Source organism: the organism of the source record quoted next, unplaced genomic scaffold (genome assembly GCF_019419815.1).
Source record: "Pyrus x bretschneideri cultivar Hongxiangsu unplaced genomic scaffold, Pyrus_bretschneideri_v1 Contig2, whole genome shotgun sequence".
In the NCBI taxonomy this organism is placed as follows: domain Eukaryota; kingdom Viridiplantae; phylum Streptophyta; class Magnoliopsida; order Rosales; family Rosaceae; genus Pyrus; species Pyrus x bretschneideri.
Window position 1 is genome coordinate 8,906,955 of NW_025999501.1, and position 24,650 is coordinate 8,931,604.

Consider the following 24,650-nt stretch of genomic DNA (forward strand, 5'->3'; position numbering starts at 1 on the left):
TCTAGGAAAAATCCTGTATCGAGACTTTTCAATCCAAATCATACGCATGCGTATAAAACTATATGCACATTAGTATTTCTGAATCATGACATCAACATAGAACATTTCTAGCATCGTTTATCGGGTGACATTATTGTGTAAATCATTTTGCTTTCCCTCTCCCACCTTTTATTGCATTTACTGTACCGTAAGCTTTAGCATCTTGTAAGTCATAACCACATCAAGCATTTGGCCTCAGTGGTATCTTCCTGGAAGATGAGGATGATGCAGGGAGAGCTACACTTGATCACTTTGGGTGTGAATTCGACGGTGGTTGTCACCTGGGCTTTTGCTTCAAAAGACCAGAGACTGAAGCACAGTGTGTTGAGTTGTAAGTGCATTTCTCGCAGCACGCTTGCAGCTGTTCAATGACTTTCCAGCACCTGCCAAGTATCAGCACTAGTTACAAAGTAAAACATTAACATAAAAACAGATAAACATTAAAAGCACATAGTGCATTAGAAGCATCATAAACGCATAACATTAGACGTTACATTAACATATCCCAGCTTTCAGAATGCAAATGCTACGAAAAGGACAGCTTACATGCTCCAAATGTGGAAAATTCAACTTGACTAGGAGGCCTTAAAATCCATGTACTCCAATGATGTAGTGAAAGGTGTTGCATCAATTACAGAACTTTTGGTCCGCTTTTATGGATAAGGCATATAGAAGGAAATATGTATGAAGACTAAAAAAGGATAGCTGGAAGAGAATGCTCTGAGTAAGGTCATAACTAGTGAATGTGACCTCAGATTACCACACCCGGTTCCCATGACAGCAATTAAAAAATGGATTCAATATACCCGTCAGATTCATCACCTAGCTATTACGATGCACATCATCATAGCCCAAATTCAAATTTATGGTAACATGGCAAGCCTCTGATAACAAAAGTACAATTGAAAGCTTGATCGGGAACTGGTAAATAAGCACCAGGAGCAATTCATTGAAAAATCCACAAACTGAAAACTAACATTCAACCTCCTTTATCATCATCCACAGTTTCAATTCAAAAGAAGTAGATATAACTGGCAAGTCTTTGAAACTGTTCAAAAGAAGTAGATGTAATTTGTGCCAAGTAGAGACACAAGATGGAATCATGGTACAAAGAACGGTTTTGTAAGGAAAGAAAGATAGAGACGAATCATAAACCTCCTAAGCAACTGTATGTAAAGACCACCTAAGATAGCTGAAAAATTTCCTTTCATTACCTGTGTTTAAAGAAAAAGATGGCAATTTCTGTTTCCGGTCATGTTTCCTTGTTTAACGAATCTCATAGGCATAAGCTACCTTAATTGGAATCCACAGTTTCACCTCAAAAGATATAATTCGACACTTAGTTGATCTTAAATATAAAGAAATACAGAGACAAATTTTATACCTCTTAAGCCACTGTTTCTAAGACCACCTAACAAAATCAATTTCCTTTAACTAGTTATGTTGACAGAAAAAGATTGAAACTTCTGTTTTCGGTTATATTTCCTTGTTTCAAGAACCTAATGCAAAAAATCTCATATGCATAAGCCAAGGGAACAAACAAGATGTGAAGTTAAGATAGAACTTCAAGTCACTACAGCTGGACTGTATCCACAGGTATCGGTACAATTCCTCCTCGTTGGAGATCATAGATTTACCTCCATGGTGCTAAAAGAAAGTTTTGTCAAGAAAACCGCTTGTGGAAACTGTTTGGGTGCGTTTGATAGGGAGGATTAGCTTGGGTAGCATAACTCACTAGATTCAAGGCATATTTAAGGGAAAAATGGAACACAACTCCCAAATTTGTCCAAGGTGAATGTTGAAGACGATGATCAGAGAGGAAAGTTTCCCCATCTAATCCTACCCTTTTGCGGGTATGTCTTCTACCTTCAACTTGGATATGCCTTGAATCTAGCAATTATCCCATCCAACCCAATCATCCCTAACAAACACACCCTTACCGTCTAATCGTATAAATTGAAAAGAGCCAGATTATATATATTTTTTTTTAAAGCTCAGGAAACAGTAAAACAAACAGAAGTTGTAAAGCAAGCAGCCAATCACAATGGTAAAACCCCTGAGCAGCTAGATATCAAATCACAATGCATTTTATATTAATTGCAATACGATGGAGAAATAAACAAAAATTGTTCTTGAATGAAAAGATATTCGATTCGACCCATGAATTTTAAAGCTTCACTCTTGGGAAAGAAAATGGAGATGGTAGAAATGTTCCTCTATTTTTTCGGCAACCAAACAATGTTTTCTCGGAAACCAAACAAGTGATACAGATAATAATAAAGAGAAGAGGAGGAAAAAGAGGACGGAGGGGCGTACTTTTGAGGGAGGAAGTTCTTCTTGGAGAGGCATGCTTGAATGTTGCAGGCTTCTTTCTTGCAGGGCTCTTTGCTTTCTTGCCGCGCCATCTCTCTTTCTCTGAAGCATTCGATCGTCGGAAATGGCAGCTCCTGCGGTTTCTAATATTTATTGAAGTCTCGGCGACGGACCGACCTTCCCAGGTGTGCCGCTTCTGTCATGGACTAGAAATTTTTTTATTAGGATAGGAATACGGAATGATCACGTTTTTTTATGTAAGTAGAAAAAAAATTTATTTTTTAAATTATTAATTTTTTAATATATATTTTATTATTTATATAATAATATGTAGTGTACAGTTTATGTTTTAGTCTTATTGAAAAATCTCTCCTTTGAATTATTCGTTTTCTTTGGGAACACTCGGACTCGGTCGGACTCAAACCGATTCGATTTTGGAGATTTTATTTATGATCCTCTACTTCCACAAAATTTCTAATTTTACCTTCTATATTGTGTCTCATTTTACTTTTTTCTATCATTTATATCCCGAATTACTTTATTATATCATTTGGGTTGGTAGATTTTTTACTTTTGTTGAAATTGTGTCAGTTAGAGTTGTCATGGAGGGAGTTTACGCTAATTTTAGCAGGTGTTGGTTTTGGTGTGTTTTTCTTACCAATGTAAATTTTGTGAACTTTAGTAAAGGGTAGAGGGTCATTGCGAAAATTGAACCATTTTCGAATCATTTTCACTTAACAGCCATTATGATGTGAGTCTAAAATAACAAAGCTAAGGTTATTTCCAACTGAGCCGGCCAAATGACTATATGTCAAAATATAATCCGTTTTGACACAAAATTCATTTTTGATAAAGGGCTGGGCCAAAAAAATTTGAGACCCACTAGGCCGAAATATGTCTTTACTGTGCTTTGCAACTCCAACTTTTGACCCAAATGTAATGGGATGGATTGGAATTTTATTGAGATGGTGTGGATTTGATTCAAATTACCAAGCCAATAGTGCATAACGGGGTCTGTTTCAAAATACATAATTGTATTGACATACATACATTGTAAATTAAAATAACATAAATTATAAAGTATTAAAACATACCGAAAACATGATGAGCAACCATATAATAAATGTTCATTGAAGTATTCAAAAGTCCCTTCCATTTTATTAAAAAAAATGAAATACAAAATAAAAATTATTCTTTTTTTTTTTTTTCGCGAGCTCCATAGGGTAGGCATACGCCTATTTACCTCCCACTACTACTATAACCAAGGTTCTAAAAGACGATAGATGCTAGTTGGGTGGTGGATTAGAACCTAGCGCCCAGGTGACTAGGGGGGCACCTAAGCGAACTAGACGGATTTAAGTAAATCTATTATATTTCGTGTAAATAAATGTTTGCTTATACTTAAAATATATATTATTTCATCATAAACTACAAAATAGAATGACATATATATGATGAAGTATTGGAATATAATGAAAACATAGGAAACAAGGATATAATGTGTGTTAATTTTAAGTATGCAGCAAGTCTGTTACAATTCATTAAAAAAATAAAATAAAATGCAAAATGAAAATTATCTATTTTCTATCTAGGTGAACCTGACCTAGGCATATCTGGATGAGCTAAACAGATGCCTAGTCGATTTAGGCAAGCACCTGGATGTCATTTCTTAATTTCAAACGCTAATCAAGCGAGTTTCCAAAAAAAACGCTAAAAAAACCCAGGCGTGCGGCGAGACGGACCCAAAATACTACGAAGATGATGCAATACAAAACGCCTAAGAATTTGCAAACTATTTCAAACTTCTTCTGCAAACACTTCCTGCTTATCGGAGTTTCCGGCTGCCTGAAATCTTGTGCCTGCATCGCCAAACCAATCAGTAACACAGCATACATAAGAAAGCGAATCCTACAAATTTTCCAGCTAAGAAAGCGAGGGCGGAAGCAGCACCTTTGAAGGACTTACCACATTCAAATGGGTACTATCTAAAACTTGGACCGAAATATCTTCAACAATTTTTTGAATAAATTTATATTCAGGCCTACAAGTTTAAAAGCACAAAAAAGAACATTATTATAATTAAACCAGAAGAAATCCATGGATGTTCCATGTAATCAATATTTCAAGTGCAGACAAACAACTCTACTTAAGAAAAAGAAAGTCAAACATTTGGACTAAATGAATACTATTATATTAGATCATGTTAGAAGAAATCCCTGGATATTTCACGTAATAATAAGATACTAATCATAAAAAAACCAAAAAAAATATTCTTTTTATGACAAAATTGCCTCTGCACTATTTTATGCATTCGTTTCGGCTGGTTTTGAACTTTTTTGTTTGGAGAGAAGGGGGGGGGGGGCATTTGTGTTCCATTCTTTTTGGTACAAAATTTCCTACTAGTCGGTATTAGATTTTACTTTATTAGGAGTGCAAACTCTCATATATTTGTTGTATATTATTTTATCATATGACCGATGTGAGATTATACTCTCCAATATGTGTTTGCTTCACATACTAATAATGAATAACTTAAACAAGTTTTCCTATAATATTGTGAGGGAATAATATCAAAATATTATGAAAAATGCTAAGGATAATTTCTCAAAAGTGATACTCTAACTTTTTGCCACCTTATTTTTTGCCAAAATATTTTATAATGTTGGCAATGGAACTAACATTAAACTATGAGGTGTGAGAGAGCTCATGAAGAGCGTTCCACTTTGAAAGGGTTTCCTTAGCAGTTCTCAAATATTATATATTTATGTTAGTCTTTTTAACTAAAATAGTTGCTGAAATTGTTAGAATTTTTCATTTTGGTCATTGAAATTTAAAATCGATAAAAGTGATTCTTGAGAGAGTCCATTGTTAATCACTTTGTCATTCTGTGAGAAATCTCAGCTAAATTGGAGAAACCACCAATTCAAGTGGAGTGATTGATTTGACAAAAATACATTCAATTTAACAGAGATTTTTTTCATGGAATAACCAAAATGATTGATGATGGACAATCTCAAAAATCAATTCTATCGATTTTAAATCTTAAAGAACAAAGTAAAGAGTTATGCTCATCTCAAAAAAATCATCTTGGCTAAAAAAACCTTCATATTATGCTGATGAATTGAAGCTTATTAGTACATAGAGGTCAGAAAAATACCCGTTGGCCAGGAATGACCAGCCAGACAAATTTGCTGCTTTTGTAAGAGTTTCTCTCCATCTCAACACCTTGTCCATGTTATCCTTGAGTTTGCCTTCATGGTGGGCAAGTGCCTTACCGAAACTCTTTCTGCTTTCATTACCTGTGTTTAAAGAAAAAGACGGCAATTTCTGCTTTCGGTCATGTTTCCTTGTTGAACGAATCTCGTATGCATAAGCTACCTTAATTGGCATCCACATTTTCACCTCAAAAGATATAATTCCACACTTAATGGATCTTAAATATAAAGAATGATTTGATGTGGAGAGAAATACAGAGACAAATCTTATACCTCTTAAGCCACTATTTCTAAGACCACCTAACATAGAGACAAATCGATTTCCTTTAACTAGTTATGTTGACAGAAAAAGATTGAAACTTCTGTTTTCGGTTATACTAGAAAATGTGCCCGCGCGATGCCGCGGGACTTGAATACATGATGTTGAGCTGTATGATGAAGATATGTTTTATTGGAATAAATTTAACACTATGAAGAATGAAGAGAGGGATAGATGAGTGAATGGGGTTGATAAGATATGTAGTTTTGTTTTTATATACATTCAACTTAACTGATGTGAAAAGACATTGATCAATTAACAGAACGAAACTGAACGTTTTGGTTCCTTAATAAGCAGAAGTAACATGTAGTTTACACAAATGTTGGCCTTGTAGTAAAGGTGGCAAAATAGATGTCATTTAAGTTAGGCACATGTTTGAGCAGTTGACAAAACATATAAAAACTGTTTTGTTCTTATTCTAGCATCATAGTTTTGAAGCACAAACGCGCAAAGTAAAAACTATGCAAGATGTTTGTTTCCTTAAGAAACAGGAGTAACATGTTGTCCACACATATTTTGCCATTACATTTAAGATGGCAAAATATGTCTTGTAGGTTGGTTATCTATTTCAGTAGTTACCAAAAAACAAAAAGAGTGTTTCGTTGTTGTTGAAGCAGTCAAGTCCTTAAGCTAAAATGTTGAAAGGCAAAAAGATGTAGAAAGCCTTGCTGCAGTCGATCACGGAGATTGCGGTGTTAACTATTTCTGAGAGTGGACATCTTCCGCACTATAACAAAGAATATAAATCATAGTTTAACAAATGCTACCATGATGTTTGTTATGTAGGTGTATGCTGGAAAAACAAATTGTAATTTACCTATCTTTGGTTTTTTTGGTTTGAGATTTTGTTTTGAGTGTGGCTATCGGCACTTTGTCTGCTGGTTCAATTTTGGGGACAACCAGATTGTGGAATTCTTTAGCAATTCTAGCAGAATTGGTTGTGTCTGCTTGGTCGCTGCGAGGTTTTTTGCTGTCAATGAAGGTACACATTTATAAGGTTAGAGAACATCTAAGGAAGGGAGAATGGGACCAGTGAAAGTAAACATAAAAACTGAAACACCCCCATCTCTCTGCAAATCTTACAAACAAAATCCCAAACGTAATCCTTGAAATCCAAACAGACCTAATTCAGAAACCGTTTCTCTCAGACACCCCATACCATAGAAAATGCACCCTACACCCCAAACATAATGCTCAGTGGCCAGATAACAATCAGTGCAGGTTGATCAAGATAGCACAACAATCCTCTAAAGGAAAACAAACAACGAATTGACTTCAAGAAGAATCTGTATCATTTATTCAGTGAAGCACCCAGAGTTGGAAAAGAGTAAAATTTAAATTGAAAAACAATAATCTAATAGAGACAAATTTATAACAGAAAACCATTAGAATCTTTACAGAAACCAACAAAAATGGCTGCAAGTTAAAATTCTTAAAATTTGATATTTGGCTTTAAATTTCCCTAATGTTTATAATAGTTAGTGAAAACAAAATTGGACACATCAGTAAGAATACACCAAAGTTAATACACCGTTGTAACACGTTGCAATCATTAGTGCATGTATATAGAGACACATCTGAGATGGGAAAAAAGCCCAAAAAAAAAAACAATTGAAAACACTGCAAAATTAATATATAAAAGCAAATGAGTGCTGCTTCACCTATCTGAAATGAATGAAAGGCTTTACTGAAATGAAAGCCTACCAGGTGGAAATAGAAATAAACTATATAGTTGGGTCTTGTACATGGTTAGATCTTTGGTGTTCGGGAATTATGCTAAAAGGCAGACTAATCAAATGATTACGCTTAGAACTATAATGTTTGAATTTTTAAAAACTGTTAACTGATTGAAAAACCACACCATTTAAAGAATCGGTGGAGTTCAGAATAAGTATGAAATACTGCATAGATAAATGAACAGGCATTTATATAATTTTTTTTCTCAGCATGGCAGCAACAATCAGAAAAAGAAAAGGAGAAAATGTATGGGATAAATTTAAAGTCTATTTGAAAGGTTCAATATATTTGTTTGTCCTTGCGGCAAGAAGTAAAGAAACATGGAAATTAGGTTGATTTCTTCTGTGTTAGAATTATTGATGCAGTGAATGCAGCACGGCCTTCCAGTGTTAAAATTATTGATACAGGTACAAAAACAACAAAAAATCATGTGCAATCGAATCAAGTGTTGAAAAAGCAAAGAAGAAGTAGATGTTCATTATGAAACCTATAGTAAGAAAAAACAGAGCTCAAATATGTTGGCTTGTTTTGCAATAGTATAGCTAGTAAGAATGCAAGTGGAAGAATTGTTCTGAAGAGAAATATATAATCAAAAGCAACTAAAAGTAAGCTATTGGAAGAAATTTAGAAACTCACAAACACCAGCACTAAGTCAGACGCAAGCTCAACACAATTTAAATAGTAAAAATTCAAATATATATATATATATATATATATATATATATACACACACATATATGCTCTTGAATTGAGAACTTCATCAAAAGCATATATACATATATGCTCTTAAAACATAACAAACCAATAAAAAAAAAAGAGTTAAATGGAATCCCATGGTCAATGGGGTATCAAATTGTAAACACTATAAGTCTAAAATTGTAGTATACCTAAGAGAAGCATGGTTTGGAAGATTTACACATGAGATTTTAAAGCAAGAGAAAACTTTACCTGTCAGATTTGTCCGCTTCATTAGGAAACAATGCTCTTTTTGAAGTCTTTGTGGGTGCAACTAACTGGGGTTGTTGATTTGGTCGGTGAGAAGGCATCACTGGGCTGGGGGTCGCTTGAGTCATAATATGTGTTCCTACGGAGGGAGTAGGTGTTTTTGGTATGACTAAGGCAATTGTTGGGCTCGAAAGCGGTTGATCTTGGAGTAGTCCATGAACTATGAAGTCTGTCTTTCCAAAGTCAGTGTTTTGATTTCCAAAAGAGAGCTGAAATTGTTTTGTTGTGCCGACCAAATTTTTTAGAGTTGGTGGAAGTATGAAAGGATCCTCATGTCCATCTTCTATCACCAGAGTGTGGCAAGAAACACGAAGTATTTTTTCGGCATGTCTTCCTATCATGAGGAAGTTGTGCTGATTTGTGCTATCTTCCACAATAAGATCTATTTTGAACCTAGGTAAGATGAGGATATTTGGTTGTTAGGAAAACAATACTGGTAATAGCAATCTTGTGGGTAATGTACCAAATGCAATAGAACCACTGTAATGTAGGGTATGCATGTATAAAATGGATAGAAAGACAAATTATTTAGAATTAATTTACCTCACATCAACATATTGTGCAGAATGAGAAGTGTATGTTTGAAAGTTTTGAGTTAATCAATCATGGAACAACATTATAAGTTGATTTTAGCTGCTGGCTCTATAAAGTAGAAGCACAAATGGAAATGATGGTTCCCAAAGTGTGTAAAACATAGTTTAACAATTAATATGATGTTCAAAAGTTGTGCACTGGAAGTTTAGTTCCAAACTAATGAACATGTGTAAATATGAATAAGCACGACTAAAACACATAAAATAAGGATGAGTGCAACCCAATGACATAGAAAATAGATTGTTGTAGGCTACAATTCTTAATTGGAACAAATTTAAAAGGATATTTGACAATGGTCCTATTTAGAATCACAGCTGTTAAGCAGAAAGTGATAACCAAAGAAGAATTTTCGAAATGATTGTTGAATGAATTTTTTATAGCAAGGCCTGTGATGCACACCATAGGGGCATCCTTTGTATGGATGAAGGATCATTTATGTATTATGTAATCCTTGGGGAGACGACTTATTTGTCATAATCGCAAGATAATAAAAAAGGATTCAGCAACGTATTATAAGCATCATATGTAAAATAGGGGTAAAAGTATATTACCATGGTTCGGGTAATCTGTTTATGAACCCATGTTCATTGCACTCAAACGATTCAGAGTTTTTCTTGACAACTTTATGGCAAGACGGGCATGATTTGTACCACCAGCCCTTAGTCAAATCGAATTCAACAATAGTTGCTTGGCATACGAAACTTGCATTCTGTTATGGAAACATGAGGTTTTGAAATTAACTTTGCAAACATGGAGTATAAACAGATAGAGAAGCAAAGCAAGAGATGGTCAAGTTAGATGCAGCACGAAAATCTATTAGTAAAAAGAGGTGATTTCAGTGAATAGTTTGGTGATGACAAACTAACCTTGTGCAAGGCAGGATCAAGTAAAAGCAATTCGTCAATTGTTTTTGACTCAGTAGTAGCACTGACTGCACGGCCCGTATACATCTCAGCTGAGGTGGGCAGGATTTGAAGAGGTGATCTGCTATGCTTAAACCTGTTTTGTGCATGTTTAGGGTGAGAAAAATTAATCGAAGAAATATAAACGAAAAAGTTATTAAAGAAGGGTTGTTGATTTACTTGTGTTTGTATTCAGAGAGTTGTGGAATCTCTGGATTGAAAACACAAACGGTTGATCCTGTGCTTCCGAGAACAGGTTTTCCTGTAAATATGAGATAACAATTAACAAACTGAAACTTTAAGTAGTTAGATAATGTATGGCAGGGTATAACCTTGGTATTGTTTTACTTTCAGGCTTGTGAAAGCACAAAATACGGGTGGCAAAAGTTCTTGTATTCCACTGCTCTCAAAACCTGTTGCAGCCTCTCCCCATAAGGTTATTCTCACTGTTTCGTCTCTGTAAGTAATACAAAAGATGATGGTTTGGTATATGTCATAAATAGGGTGGCATATACATAATATTTAGAGTTTAACATAAATAGAAATTACCTAATGTTTTGCAAGTTTAGATTTCTCTTCTTTGCAACTCTTGTGTTCTGGATAGTGATTTCTTCAGTTGGCTGCACAGCCGTTAGGCAACCAAACACATCTACATATAATATTTAATGGGAGGAATGAGTGGACACTGAAGGCAACAAAAACATATAAATGATCAACTTAGATGTTTGAGCGGCACTTGAAACTAAATTTGTTACCTGTAAGCTCAACATCGTTGTCGATTCTCTGATGAAGTTGATTAAGCTCAATTAAATTGAACCAGTGCATTGGGAGTTCTTGACTTGTTTTGTGAATAGGAACGATTGTGGTTTTCCTATTCAATTCAATGATAGCTGCATGAGGGACAACCTTGCTTGATCTCTTGTTGTGAATGACACGAAATTTGTTGATTTCATATGCATTGCCGACACTTAGACGGTCCAAAAAAAATTGGATGTCTCGACCGTTGATGGTTCCGTGAACCGCATCTCTCTTTTAGAAGGAGAATTTTAAGATTAGACATAATACTAAATGAGTGGGATAACATTTAATGCATATAGTTTAAGAATCACGTAAACATGCAATATAGTCTAGTTGTGACTACTTAGATAGCATTTAAGATCATATGCAAGATAACAGTGGAGATTATTCAAAGAATCAAATCGGTAGTAGTTGAAGCAACCTTGCAAAATGACATTTAGTTTGATTTGTATAGGTTAAAAAACAACGAAGAAAAATTAAGGAAAAGAACAAAATATAATATTTGTAGTGAAATCCAAAGATAGGAAAAGTGTGCATGGTGCACTGTGAATTTTTTTTTGTTTTTTTTGAACAAAATTTATTGAAAGCCATGCCATCATATGGAGAAAATAGGTTTTTCATTTGTTGTTTATCTGCATGAACTTTTTAACCCAGTATAAATTTAATGTTAAGCCCAAGATCATATCTAGTGAAACAATTAATTAGACAAATGGTAATTATGTAAGCGATGCATAATTGGGTAGCAAAGTGTATAAATCAGTTTCTTCGTGGAATTTAGTCTATGTTTGATTACAAAGTTTGTTGTATTGAGAACATGGCATGCACATTTGGATACGTAAAAATGCTAGCATTCAACGATAAGTAAGAAGGTGTAAAAATCTTACATCCTTATCAACGAAGACGCAATCAAGACTTATAGGTTGAGGATTGTCTCCAATGCTTTTCGTGACCCATATTCTGCATACCCTGATGTGGAGTTTGTTTGCTGGCTGGTATGGCGTCAGAAAACGAATTGCTTGCTCCTCCATTAATCTAGATATATAAACAATTTAGGAACAAATTAAATTCAAAATTGAATAACGTGATTTAACAAATAAGTAGTGAAGTCATGTTTACAAAAATAAACAAATGGACAAAATAATAATACAAAGTTATACCTTCTTGTAAATGTTTTAAAACATCTTTATAAACTATGTTTTTTGTATAACCGTAAGGCATGTCGCTATTGTGAGCAATAACGATTTTGAGACCCTTTTTTGAGGTGACTCTGGATAGCGCAACATATAGTTGTCCATGTGAAAAAACAGTTTGCGATAGATATAGGCCAACAATTTTTAAGGATTGTCCTTGGCTTTTGTTGATTGTCATCGCATAACAAAGTTTAAGGGGGAATTGTCGCCTTTGTAGAGTAAAGGGATATTTATGCTGAGATGATTCAGTAATTATCCTGGGGATATAAACTTTTTCACCAATGTTGCTTCCCGTTATGATTGTTGCTTGTATAATTCTGTCGTTCAATTGCATCACAACCAATCGTGTTCCATTACACAATCCACTGCTTTGGTTTAAATTTCTAAGCAACATCACTGGGGTGCCAACTTTCAAATCTAACTTGTGGTGCGGTAAACCAGGTAAATCAAGTTGGTTTAGAAATTCATTTGGATAAAGCACATCTAAATTTTCTAAATTTTCTGTTGAAGAAGTGACTGAATCAAAACTGAGATAGGTACGATTTTTGCCGGGCACCATACCCAACATAAAAGCGTTTATTTCAGTTGTTGTATCATTTCGTGGTGTGACAATAGCTCTTTCTTTCAAATATGGCACATCTCGGAAATTAGTTTTGAAATTCGTATACACAGCTGAAACCATAGCTTTGATAGGATCTTCATCAAAACGGATAAGGAATTGTTCTGGAATTTGAACCCAAGAGCTTTCTTCATTAGTTGAAGGTAAAGAGTTGGTAGCAGTATCGTTGCCAATGTCTAATATCCACTTTGCAAAATGAGCGAGTTCTTGTTTTTCTCTTTCGTCCAAACTTGGTTTCGAAAGCCTCATGTTTTGCTTCAAACAAAATTTTGTTAAATATGGCCAAAGGTATGAACTCGTCAATGAAGCTTCGACAATGTCAGCAACACTTCCGTTTGGAACAACAGGAAGAATTTGTCTGAAGTCACCTCCAAAAAGAATCGGCTTACCTCCAAATGGCAAATGGTCAAAACCTGGTTTTGACCCCTTAAGAACATCACGAAGGGACCTATCTAGGGTTTCAAAACATCGTTTGTGATTCATAGGGGCTTCATCCCAAATAATGAGAGCAGCTTCAGTGATTAGTTTTGCAAGATGAGTCCCTTTTTTAATTTCACAAACCGAGCAATCTGTGATGTTGATAGGAATTTTAAATCTAGAGTGAGCCGTTCTTCCACCAGGAAGTAAGAGGGAGGCAATTCCAGATGAAGCCACTGCTAAAACAATTTGATTTTGGGATCTAATTCTAGCCATGATGGTGGTCCACAAAAAAGTTTTGCCTGTTCCACCATGACCATGTACAAAAAACAGGCCAGATCTGTTGTTGTGAATTGTTTGTATGACACTGTCATAAACATATTTTTGCTCTTTATTTAACAGCCTGAATAGGTTTGAGTGCTCATGTTTTAGTGAGTCAACATTGTAATCTAACTCTTCCCTCAAACTCCTATTTGTAATTCTATCCATCATCAACTTGTTTGGTTGTGGTAGGTGATGCTTTGACAAAGAGCTATTCGAAGCAGCAAACAATTTCTCTAACTCGTACAAAAGTGAGTTTCTAAGTTGATCTTGGTACTTAGAGACATCTTGTAGGCCAAAAGCATTCATCATGTTTTTCGAAATGTCATCACACATCGTTTTCCAATGTGTTTCAAATAGAGTTGATGGATTAGCAACATTACAAAAGAGAACCAATGTGACAAACAATTGCCTTAATTGAAAGGATGACGCAGTGACAACCGCTTCTAACATAGCACTATTCCATTCCTTATCATCCCCTAATAATCCAAGTGAGGTGCATGCAGCTTGGAATGTGGGTTCAAGAATGCCTTTGACGGTCCTTAAATCATTAAAACTAAACCTGCCTTTTTGGTAATTTAATAGCAACCTCAAATAGTATAATTCACCCGCAGCAGGGTGAATATACGCAACCCTTCCTAGAGATCTACCTCTTTTTCTACGGGTCCACTGTTTTTCATCATTTTTCCAAACATACTTGGTAGGAAACTCAACGTAAGCTAACGTACGTGCATCAGGGTCTTGGACATTGGTTTGAAACCACTGTGTTAACATAGTGCTTTCAAGATTTGGGTGGTTAACAACATGGTTTAGATCAGCAGTCTCTCTAAAAACAACATTTTGGTCAGATGGAAGGTGTACAGACAACCTCTCAACCGATGGTTCTCTAAAATGAATGTGAAATTGTAACAATCTCCACACTGCTTCGTATGGGCATAAGTATCTACAGTTTAGGTAAGCCACAACCTCATCAAACTCGTCATCCTCAAAAACAGCTCTAGTTCGATCAACACCTTTAGTTATGTACTTAAAAAGATACTTAATGAGTGTTGATTGACAACATGATTCAACGTTTATATGTGCTTGATACTTCAACAATAGCTCACGGTTGTAAGGGACAACAAATGTATTATCTAGCTTGATTCCGTTTTTTAGAACAAACAGATTTTGTATATCTCGACGCTTATATGCAACGAAACCCTCTGTGGAAAAAGTGGTTTCACTTGTGAAAGATTTAGGAAATTTTTTTGAACATTTGTTTTCTTTCATGCAAGGTGAAAATTGATTCGCAACACCACATGGGCCGTGGATCATGTATTGCGAAACTGCATCATACCCAGCTTTGTCACGTTCTTCATCAGGAAGCTCAGCCGAAATGATAGAATCAACATCGTAAGGAGAATGACATTTATAATGTTGATTGACCCATAGCAAGATATGACAATGAGGAAGACCTCTTTTTTGGAACTCAACCGTGTAAATCACTGTTTAAAAAAAAAAAAATATGCAGGAGTATCAAAACCATAGACTCTTAGGACTTGCAGTGATAAAATAGAAACAAATAAAAGGAAAAAATTGGTCAACAATAAAGAACTAACCAGATTCGACATCGCCAAAAGGTTTTCCTGATTTGAGGTATTTAATCAAATGGTCAAGTTTTGCTTTAAAAATTCTGGAAATTAAATCTGGCCTGTCTTCAGCTTTACAACCAGGTTTATCACGCAGATCTTCAATAATTTCAGGCCATTTAGCATTGCATGTGAAAGTGATAAATAAATCAGGATTTCCAAGGTGGCGACATATAGCCATGGCATCTTGATAATTATTTATCATATATCTAACACTGCCAGTAAATGAAGTTGGGAGAATGACCCTTTTGCCAACAGAAGAACTGGTTGCATTTCCTGCTTTGAGCGCTTCATGAATTCCTTTAAGACCTTCTGTTCTAAAAGAATCTTGATTTGCCCTAATGAAATCTAACCTATCTTCTTCAAGTGTGGCATATGCATCAACTAAGTATTGTTGAAACAATCTGCCGCCTTTCAACAGGGTGTCACTATGTCCTGGTCTATCTTGAATTTGATAACCCAAAAATGCTCTCATTGATACCCCCCCAGTCTTTGGTTTTTTGCCCCTAAAATTTGGATTCCAAGGAAGACCTTTCCGGTACCCATCTTGACCGTATGGGAAAAGAAGAGGATATTGTAGAGCCATGTATTTAGGATGTAACTTTGTGATTCTTTGGAGGCCATCTGTCCTATGCTCCACAACAATATCTCTTTCGGTGTGAAATTGGCCAATGTCCCCAACTATTAAGCCACCTATCTCGTCACATGTTGGCAAATTGTATTGTACATCATGGTTACTCTGTGCACCGTACAAACGTAGACGTAAATTACTTGTGGACCTTTCATCAATTCTATCCCTGGCTTGCCTAAAAAGTTGAACAACCTCATTACACTCGTCTAGCATTTTAATGAGGCCACTAACAACCGTTTGATCGAGTTTTTCAGATGCTTCTGATCTGTTCAAACAACCGATACGATTACTGACTTCATTTTGAGTGTCATAAATGTAGAGCTGTGCAAATTTAGGATTGTCGCCTTCTGGAGGCAACAAAGAACCCATCAAATGATGCACTTGACCATTAATTTTAAAAACATATGGACCTCGACCTTTGTTGATCGATGGATCAACTTTGGCCCCCATTGAAGTTAATGCCATCATTGAATTATACGATCTAATATTTCTTTTAAACTGTAAAAAGCTTTGAGAATTTGTGGGGTTTAACAATTCATCCAAAAAAATGGGTGTGGGTTTAGCACGTGGGAATTGAACTTTTTGACTCATGCAACACGCAGTAAACTGCGGGGTAGAAATAGAAGAAGTACGCTCAGGATGGTTCTTTGTCTGCTCTGCAGACCAAAATAGAGCACTGCAATATTGACATTGGCAATTTCTTAATCCAAAATCAACATATTCTGGATCAATCCCTATAAAAACAATGAATAATAGAAGCATACATCAAACCAATTGATAGAAGTTAATTAACGAAGATAAGCCAAATTTTGAAATCAGCAGCAAAATGTAAACAAAGTTATATTGAAAGAGTGCATACTCTTTCTTTTTTTCTAATAGGTGGCCTGCCCAGTGATGAGCGGGTTTTTAACAGAATGAATAGTTGGAGCATCTTTGGCTAACAACCGGCGCATAGTGGCATGGTCAGCAAGAAAAAGGGGTACAGAAATTTGATGAGAACTTGTTCCAGCTGCTGAATGTGAGGTAAGAAGACCTCGAACAGGAGTATGTTGTTCAAAACTTGATGTAAATGTTTGGGGAGGGTTGTTTCCTTTGTTTAAAAATAGTAAAGAGGTTGAAGTATTGTTGTATTCGTCGTCATAACTGATGGGAACATCTTGTAATACGATATCATCAAGATTAACAACCGCAATAGATGTAGGCGAATCAGCACGCTCAGTTCTAGCGGCATTCCTAGATAGCCCTATTCTTCTAGACATAAATCTACATAAACGGAAAAAACCACAAAGCAATGGTTTACTTTCTAACAGAAGGAATGTGATGATGAAACAACTATCTTAACCATATGAAATGAGCGGTGAACCAAAACCCATTCAAGCAAGAGGTTATCAGTATCGCAAACACTTTGTTAACATAATAGTAAAAACATAATCCTAATCTTTTTAGATTAGAATGAAGAATAGAGACAATTGATTTGTAATTGCTTCCTTAAATAGTGTGGTTTGTCAGTGCAGAGTGGAAAATTAATGATTAAAGTGAATGATGATTGCAAAAAAATGGTGATAAAGGAAAGCAGCATAAATATTGAATAACGACGTTACTATGATCCAAAAAAGCATGCATAGACGATTGAACATGTAAACCGAGAAAAGAGTAACAATAAAAAATAAAAAGTTAAAGGCTCTTTAAAGGGACAAAAATCTAACCGTTGTAGAGACGAAAGCGTAGCTGTGAATGAATGCCACGAAAGAACAGTGCAGGACTCCAACGATAAAAACAAAACCTAGAGAAATAGGAAGACAAAATATAAACACATATATAATCAAAGAGAAGCCAAAGACAGAACAAACATCGAACTATAAAAACTAATGCACGGCTCAACGACATTAATATAAGACATGCATTTATAAATTTGATAGAAACAAACAAATTATTTAGGTTTGACTCACTTTAGACCGATAGATAGTGCAAGATGAAAAGTGTATATTTAAGAGTGTAAGCCCTTAATTTCCAACAATAAATATATTTTAACAGTCGAAGACGGAGTTGCACCTCACGTAGTTAATCAACAACATATGTAGAAACATTTGTGATGGATGCTAAAGGATATGCATCATTTGAGAGTTCGAAGATTAAAGCTTGCATTCAGTATATGTTAGATCCTGTAAACGTTGGAAAACTTTTTCATTAAATATGTTTAGGGAAACGTAGAAATCTATGATGCGATTCCATTGTTCCGTTTCACAAAGTTTGTAGGTTGGACTCTTATTAAACGGTGAGCTTGATACAAATTATTAATGATAGATATACTCTAGGATGTTTGGAGTTTAAGCACTACCACTTAAACATGTCAACAATACTCCAGGATGTTTTGAGTTTAAGCACCACCACTTAAACATGTCAACACGTCGATAAGTTGACTGGAACAACTTTATTTATAAGAAATAAAAATTGAAAAGAATCATGAAAAATCTATGATGGTGGAAAAAATGGATTGAAATCACTCCAAGGTAAGTAAACATAAGAAACATTTTATCACGGTCATAATTCAACTTGAAATTCCTGTCTAACGTGATGAACAACTTTGTATCCATAGCTGAAGACCCTAAAAATGTAAACCCCTAATCCATACTTTTAAATTGACACCCTCTAATAAAATCGTATCCAACTGTATGAATCACTTTGAAGTAGTTAAAAACCATTAAGTTGAGAAGTCATTAAAGATCCAAACATTAAAATCATTGTAGAGGAACAGTGAGGTGACCAATGTCGGCTGTTTTCACAGTTATCAACACAACTACGAAACCATGAGCATTAATCTTGCCACCTAGGCAAACCTCACCATCTCTAAACCCACCCTTTGCACACCGCAAGGACCTTTTCTATTTACAATTGTTGCATTGTTTGCATAATATGATGCCTTCCATATTCAAATAGTTACATACCAACCGAGAATAATAATATAAATTCGTCGCTCACCCCTTTTTCCCCATTTGAAAAACCACCCGAAAAACCACATTAATTACCATAGTTTTCAAGAATTCAGATATGGCTGCAAAGAATGAACTAACACAGCATAAAACATATGTGTTGGAGTAACCAATTAAAAATTGTTGAAGGACCAACCAAAATTTTCAAAGTTAAAAATGAGAATAGAATCTTCATAAAAACAACTAAATTTGCAATTTAAAAACAAACGAATAATATCAAAACATTAATAGAAGAACTGTTTTATTAGTGTATAACCAACAAAGAAGCATGAGTCAAATGATCGTATCAAGAAAAAGAGAAATGGAAAAAATATATAAGCAGAGAAACATATTCCTAGCACGCCAACACTTCATCCTTGAACGGTAAAAGGGTTAATTGTTTACATTATTGATGTTATGACCAAACAAAAGAGGTTTACATGGCGTTTATCTTATCTAACACCCGTTAAGTCTCTATACATTGAAAACCTAGAAGGATGTTACGGTGGAGGCAAGAAAGAGCAACAAAATTCCAATTTTGTAGCAACAACCAAACTTGTAGATCCCACCGAAAACCCGCCAAAAAATATGTTAAACTTCTTCATTCAACGGAAGTTGTTCTTTCGGCGAATTACTACGATTTTCAGGCGAATGGATAGTGTGGACGACCAATTTGTTTCGGTTTGCACCCTTACCATAAACACGCAAACCCATCCTTGTTTTTTCTATTTTGACTTCTTCCTTTGTACTGGGTCCTGGGGGAGTTTCTCTATATATCTGTATCCTTCTTCGAATCTTGTTATTGTTTCGAGCCTCAATCAGTTCCTTTAAATTTTTAACCAAAACTCCTCCTAGAATTTGTTGTTCGCTTCGATCAATCTCTTTGACCATTTTGTCTATCCTGAATCACAAATTAAATATAGTGTCAATACTTATGTTTTTTAGAAAAATCTGTTTAGCTTGTAGGTCTTAGAATAACACAGTAAAAAAATTTAAAAATTTAAATATAGAAGCGGTGAGTTTTTTGGAAATAACTTAGATTTGTTCGGAGAGCGTAGTTATTAACAGCACTTATTAATGTACTTTGGCACGGATGAGAGGGTTGACTCTTAGGAAAACCTAACGAAAACACCAACCACACCAAGCACACCAACCAAGCAAAGTAACTAAGGTTTGAAGAGTGGTTTGGAAGATTCCAAACGCGACAAAGAAAGAAAGCAATTGACAAAAAAAAAAACATATAAAATGGCTAACAACATTCGATTAAGAATTAGGAACACTCGGTTAAAGCAAAATCATAGATGACACCAATGTACCTTTGAACAATAATAGAATGGTTGAGACTAAGTTAAAACCAACAAAAACAAAGAAACCAATGAACTTGTGAAGTATCAAAAGATCACAGAGATAACGAAGAATGAAAACAAAGCAGGTAGCAAACGAATGACATAAGCTGATAAAACCAAACAATCGACTGAAACATGATAAATCTGCATTAACACAACCAGAAAGCACGGGGAAACAATGTATCTTAGTTTAGGTGACATACCAAAGCCTTGATTCAGATGCAATAGGTGCGGATCCCTAGATGAAAGGCAGCAAGAAGAGCAGATCACAACGTTGCAATAACACCTTGATCTAAACTACAACAAATCAATGAGATTGAGAGTTAGAATTTGAAGCGCAAACAAATGGATACAGGAAAAGTAACTCAATTTGTGACAGTGCAACGGACTCTAACTGGGACAGTTCAATGGACTTAATGTACGACAAATTCACATTTAACGAAAGAAAAGTTGATTATAATGGGAATGCATCTTCTGTCACCATATTAATTTAAAGGCCTAAAGTAAGGATGAGGTATCGTAATCGGTTTTGAATTAGTACAGGGGTTAGAGCTTGAGAACTTTGGTTTTAGAAGGAATAGGCTAAATTGAGCCAATAATGGTTCACGACCTAGCATCCATAGCACATTACACTTCATGTACAGCCTAAACTAATAGAAAATATCAAAAATTGTCGAAAACAAACACTAATTTTTTAGAGCCTGAACTGATACAAATTAGAAACACCTCAATTCGCTTGCCTTCATTATTCACTTTATATCTTAAGAATAATGACTAAATAGTTTTAAATATTAAACATTCCACAATCAAAAAGATTAAACACTTGAATCAGTACTAATAGTCATTTCACCCAAATTCATGATTGCAAGATCCTTAATATAGTATGTCTTGACAACAGATTCAATGATCATATTATATGCATGGATGTAAAAAAACAGATGCATATATAGTTATATACACATCTATGCATGCATACCTATAGAGGTATGTACATACACACACAGATGCATACATACACATGTATATACACATGTATATATGCATACATATACATATAGCTATGCAGATGCTTATACATATATTTAGAGATATTCTTAGGTATATATTGATAAATATACTATTTTGGCTAAACCGAAGTTGAGCAGACATAATACAAATAAGGAAATTATGGATTTTAGAACAACAAATAAATTTTGGCCAGCATCTGTCCAGAATATATTAAAATACAGAACATGCATGAGGAATTATGTTTTACATTATCTCACTTGATATGATATTCAAAGGAAAAATAATTTTGACAGGAGTGCGAAATATTTGAGAAAAGATAAAAAAAGATTGGATCTTAAATAACATTGATTAGTCTAAATTAATACCTTCCACTATATGAGAAAAATTAGATTGTTTCTCCATTTCTTAAAGACAGAAACCTCACTCTAACATTGTACGAAACAGTGCACTCAACAGCCTAATCTCCCCAACACCCAACTAAACAGCCTATAAACATCCATTAGAATTTTAAAGAAAACAAAGGGTAAATCTCAGAAGGGTTTAACTGACGACCAGTCATTTATGCTTGATAATGTTCTGAATTTTTAAAAACTGTTAACTGATTGAAAAACCACACCATTTAAAGAACCGGTGGAAATCAGAATAAGTATGAAATACTACATAGATAAATGAACAGCCATTAATAAAAAAAAATTTCTCAGCATGGCAGCAACAATCAGAAAAAGAAAAGGAGAAAATCTATGGGATAAATTTAAAGTCTATTTGAAAGGTTCAATATATTTGTTTGTCAAACTCAGTGATCAAACTTCATACTCATGCTTTCCAAAAAGAAAAGAAAACGAAAAACTGAAATCATTGACAAATCCAAGCAATATAGTAGCTACTATTAAGATCCAAAACGAATTGTGGAAAGTATGGGGACCAAACACTATTAGAAGTTGGAAAGATATGATGATGCAGCAGTTTGACAACACAGTTTGGGAAACTTTGGGTAGGAAATATGCTCGCAAGGAAAACCGACAATGAGTGAGTATGACTCTCAAAGCTGGTTATGTCTAAATTACTAAATTACCATGATCGTTGTTGGTTCGTTTTCACCGATGGTCTACTTTGTATTCAAGTTCTTGTAAAGAAAATTGGTCTTTTAACATGCTCTTTTCTAAATTTAAAAAAGATCGTAATTTATTAATAAATTCAATTCCCAAATTGAAATTGCAAAGAAAATAGATCTGTTAGATGCTCATGTCTTTCTTGGTACAGATACTCATATTGTTTTTAATTAGCATCACACATCATGATATTAAAGTTCTAATCATGTTAAACCTATGCCATGTAGCATATGCATTCAACTCAATACCCTAAAATTACAGCCAAAATTAATTGATATTATGAAGAAGTTGAGACTTTACCAAAGTAGCAAGGTAGCAGTTGCAAAATTCAGAGTCAAAAGCTTTCACTTTGTTTCGATCTGCAAAATACCAAAAAGACATTTACGATTGAGGAAAGAAAACACATTTGATTAAAGAATGCACTTCAGCCATTATCAAATTGTCAACCGAGCGTAATGTATAAAACTATACAAATTTACACAACCAAACTTTATACTTTTTATCAGCGAAAAAAACAGCAATTTACCTAACAATAAACATGAAATTACATATTCAAATTGATTCGACAGTTTTTAAAGATTCAAAAACTGAACCAACAGACATTTTTTTTAATATCAAACTCATTGTGTCATCTGAATTCACTTGTATACATAAGCTACCAATGCAATCACTCTGCTACCACATTTGGTAAGCTATTAATAGCAGAGGAAAAAAAAATTTACAGAACAAACTCACAATCAAAATGAGTTACGATCTGAAATAAGAGCATAGCGATCAAACTATTCGATAAGAAACGATGAATCAAAGCAATTTTCTATCAAACAACTAAGGACCTAACTTGTAACGTCTATAGGGTAACCTACACTTAAAAGAATTAACCATGCCAAAAGCACGGTATAAATGAACTAAATTACGAACTCGAGAAATAAAAAGCGTAAACGTTAAACAATTTAAAAGAAAAGAAAACAGCCTTTACTTCGGCTCTTGTTTCCTTCCCCTTTTCTTTTCCCAGATACTTCCTAGTGGGAAATATAAACCTTTAATTAAGTGAACACGTCAGCCAAAAAATTGACAGGATTAGAGCAAAAGAAAGCAACTAAGAGGTCTAACTTATGTGGTTGAGCACTCTGGGTTACCAAAGATATAATATACATACACATACATATATACGCATATACATGTATATATACGTACGTATATATACATACATACGTATATATGTATATATGCATACATACGTATATATGTATATATGCATACATACATATATATATATTTATGTATATGTACATATATATATATATATATATGTATATATAAGCATTCGTTAAACTTTAGACGTATGCAAAAGTTTTGATAATGTTAAACCAATGAGACCTTAAATAGATATTCCATACATAGAAATATTACCATATTTGCTTACAACATTAATATCCATAAGCCAAATTATTCATATGTGAACATAGGCATCTGTAAAGTCTGAAAAACATTGGCTTGTTCATGACTTATAATCAAATACTGCATGAAAGTAATAAGAAATGTAAATCTATATTAACAACATGCCTGAGTCATCTTCTACACGAACCTCAATTAAATGACAGAAGTAATAATTAGCAAATAGTAATTGTATAGCTTCAGTCTTATCAGAATGCAATCATGCTGAACTCTAATTGAAGGTCTAATAGCCATGCATCTTTGCAAATATACAATTATAAACCATCAGAAAAGAACATGACAGATTCAAACCATTATGCAAAAACAGCAAGAGACTTTCACACAATAACAGAATTGCATAGACAAAATTTAAACCAAAAAAAAAGAAAGAACTATCGGACCTATGGAGAAACAGAGGTTACAAAGAACATTTGATAAACAATTAAAAACACTGGGTTAGATAAGAATCACATAGACCCAGAGACTTTCACACAATAACAGAATTGCATAGACAAAATTTAAACGAAAAAAAACGAACTATCGGACCTTTGGAGTATCAGAGGTTACAAAGATAATGAAGAATGAGAAACAAAGCTTAGAACAAACGTATAATATAAGCTGAAATAACCAAACAGTCATGTTAAAAATTATAAAATCGCACTGTCTGAAATGGAAAGCATGGGGAAACAATGTATTGAAGTTCAGGACATACCAAAGGCTTGATTGAAATCTAATGGCTCAGAACCCCTTGATTAAAGGCAACAGCAAGAGCAGATTATGATTCTATGATGTGAGCGCGATCTAAACTACAAAAAGCAGTGAGACTGAGATTAAGAATTTGAAGTGCAAACAAACAGTTACAATAAAAGTAACTTAAATTGTGATCGTATAACGGACTCAATCTGTGAAAGTTCACCAAATAAAGGGCAAGTCTCAGAATATTAAACATAAAAACTGAAACACCCCCATCTCTTTGCAAATCTTACAAACAAAATCCCAAACGTAATCCTTGAAATCCAAACAGACCTAATTCAGAAACCATTTCTCTCGGACACC

The 24,650-nt window shown here is 34.5% G+C and overlaps 3 protein-coding genes across 4 annotated transcripts; all 3 read right to left on the reverse strand.

Annotated features, from left to right (window-relative positions):
• Window positions 1–51: 51 nt before the first annotated feature.
• Window positions 52–2,566, reverse strand: LOC125467865 (cx9C motif-containing protein 4-like). Its single transcript, XM_018646893.2, has 2 exons — window positions 2,356–2,566; window positions 52–422 (listed from the first exon to the last, which is right to left on the reverse strand). Exons 1-2 carry the CDS (start codon window positions 2,442–2,444, stop codon window positions 317–319), a joined length of 195 nt encoding a protein of 64 aa, XP_018502409.2. The 5' UTR covers window positions 2,445–2,566; the 3' UTR covers window positions 52–316.
• Window positions 2,567–3,834: 1,268 nt separating this feature from the next.
• Window positions 3,835–5,763, reverse strand: LOC125476968. Of its 2 annotated transcripts, none has more exons than XM_048583681.1 (3): window positions 5,510–5,763; window positions 4,303–4,393; window positions 3,835–4,211 (listed from the first exon to the last, which is right to left on the reverse strand). In XM_048583681.1, the coding sequence occupies exons 1-3, from the start codon at window positions 5,746–5,748 to the stop codon at window positions 4,035–4,037; spliced, it is 507 nt and encodes a 168-aa protein (XP_048439638.1). In that variant the 5' UTR covers window positions 5,749–5,763; the 3' UTR covers window positions 3,835–4,034. The 2 variants fall into 2 exon arrangements, with proteins under 2 accessions (XP_048439638.1, XP_048439639.1); XM_048583682.1 differs by having other exon boundaries at window positions 3,840–4,211; window positions 4,318–4,393.
• Window positions 5,764–6,141: 378 nt separating this feature from the next.
• On the reverse strand, window positions 6,142–24,317 carry LOC103941170 (replication protein A 70 kDa DNA-binding subunit). The gene is made up of 12 exons (XM_048583341.1): window positions 24,307–24,317; window positions 17,435–17,511; window positions 11,807–11,954; window positions 10,880–11,153; window positions 10,674–10,773; window positions 10,457–10,581; window positions 10,305–10,386; window positions 10,089–10,221; window positions 9,774–9,931; window positions 8,572–9,021; window positions 6,704–6,856; window positions 6,142–6,613 (listed from the first exon to the last, which is right to left on the reverse strand). Exons 3-12 carry the CDS (start codon window positions 11,948–11,950, stop codon window positions 6,586–6,588), a joined length of 1,647 nt encoding a protein of 548 aa, XP_048439298.1. The 5' UTR covers window positions 11,951–11,954; window positions 17,435–17,511; window positions 24,307–24,317; the 3' UTR covers window positions 6,142–6,585.
• Window positions 24,318–24,650: the final 333 nt, after the last annotated feature.

Coding starts and splice junctions, on each gene's coding strand:
- LOC125467865 (XM_018646893.2), bottom strand. CDS start 2,444: ATGGCGCGGCAAGAAAGCAAAGAGCCCTGCAAGAAAGAAGCCTGCAAC. Junction 423..2,355: donor AAGAACTTCCTCCCTCAAAA/GTACGCCCCTCC, acceptor GATACTTGGCAG/GTGCTGGAAAGTCATTGAAC.
- LOC125476968 (XM_048583681.1), bottom strand. CDS start 5,748: ATGTGGATGCCAATTAAGGTAGCTTATGCATACGAGATTCGTTCAACA. Junction 4,394..5,509: donor TGGTCATTCCTGGCCAACGG/GTATTTTTCTGA, acceptor TTAAACTTGTAG/GCCTGAATATAAATTTATTC. Junction 4,212..4,302: donor ATGTGGTAAGTCCTTCAAAG/GTGCTGCTTCCG, acceptor TTGGCGATGCAG/GCACAAGATTTCAGGCAGCC.
- LOC103941170 (XM_048583341.1), bottom strand. CDS start 11,950: ATGGAGGAGCAAGCAATTCGTTTTCTGACGCCATACCAGCCAGCAAAC. Junction 10,774..10,879: donor CAACGATGTTGAGCTTACAG/GTAACAAATTTA, acceptor TATTATATGTAG/ATGTGTTTGGTTGCCTAACG. Junction 10,387..10,456: donor GAAAGTAAAACAATACCAAG/GTTATACCCTGC, acceptor TCATATTTACAG/GAAAACCTGTTCTCGGAAGC.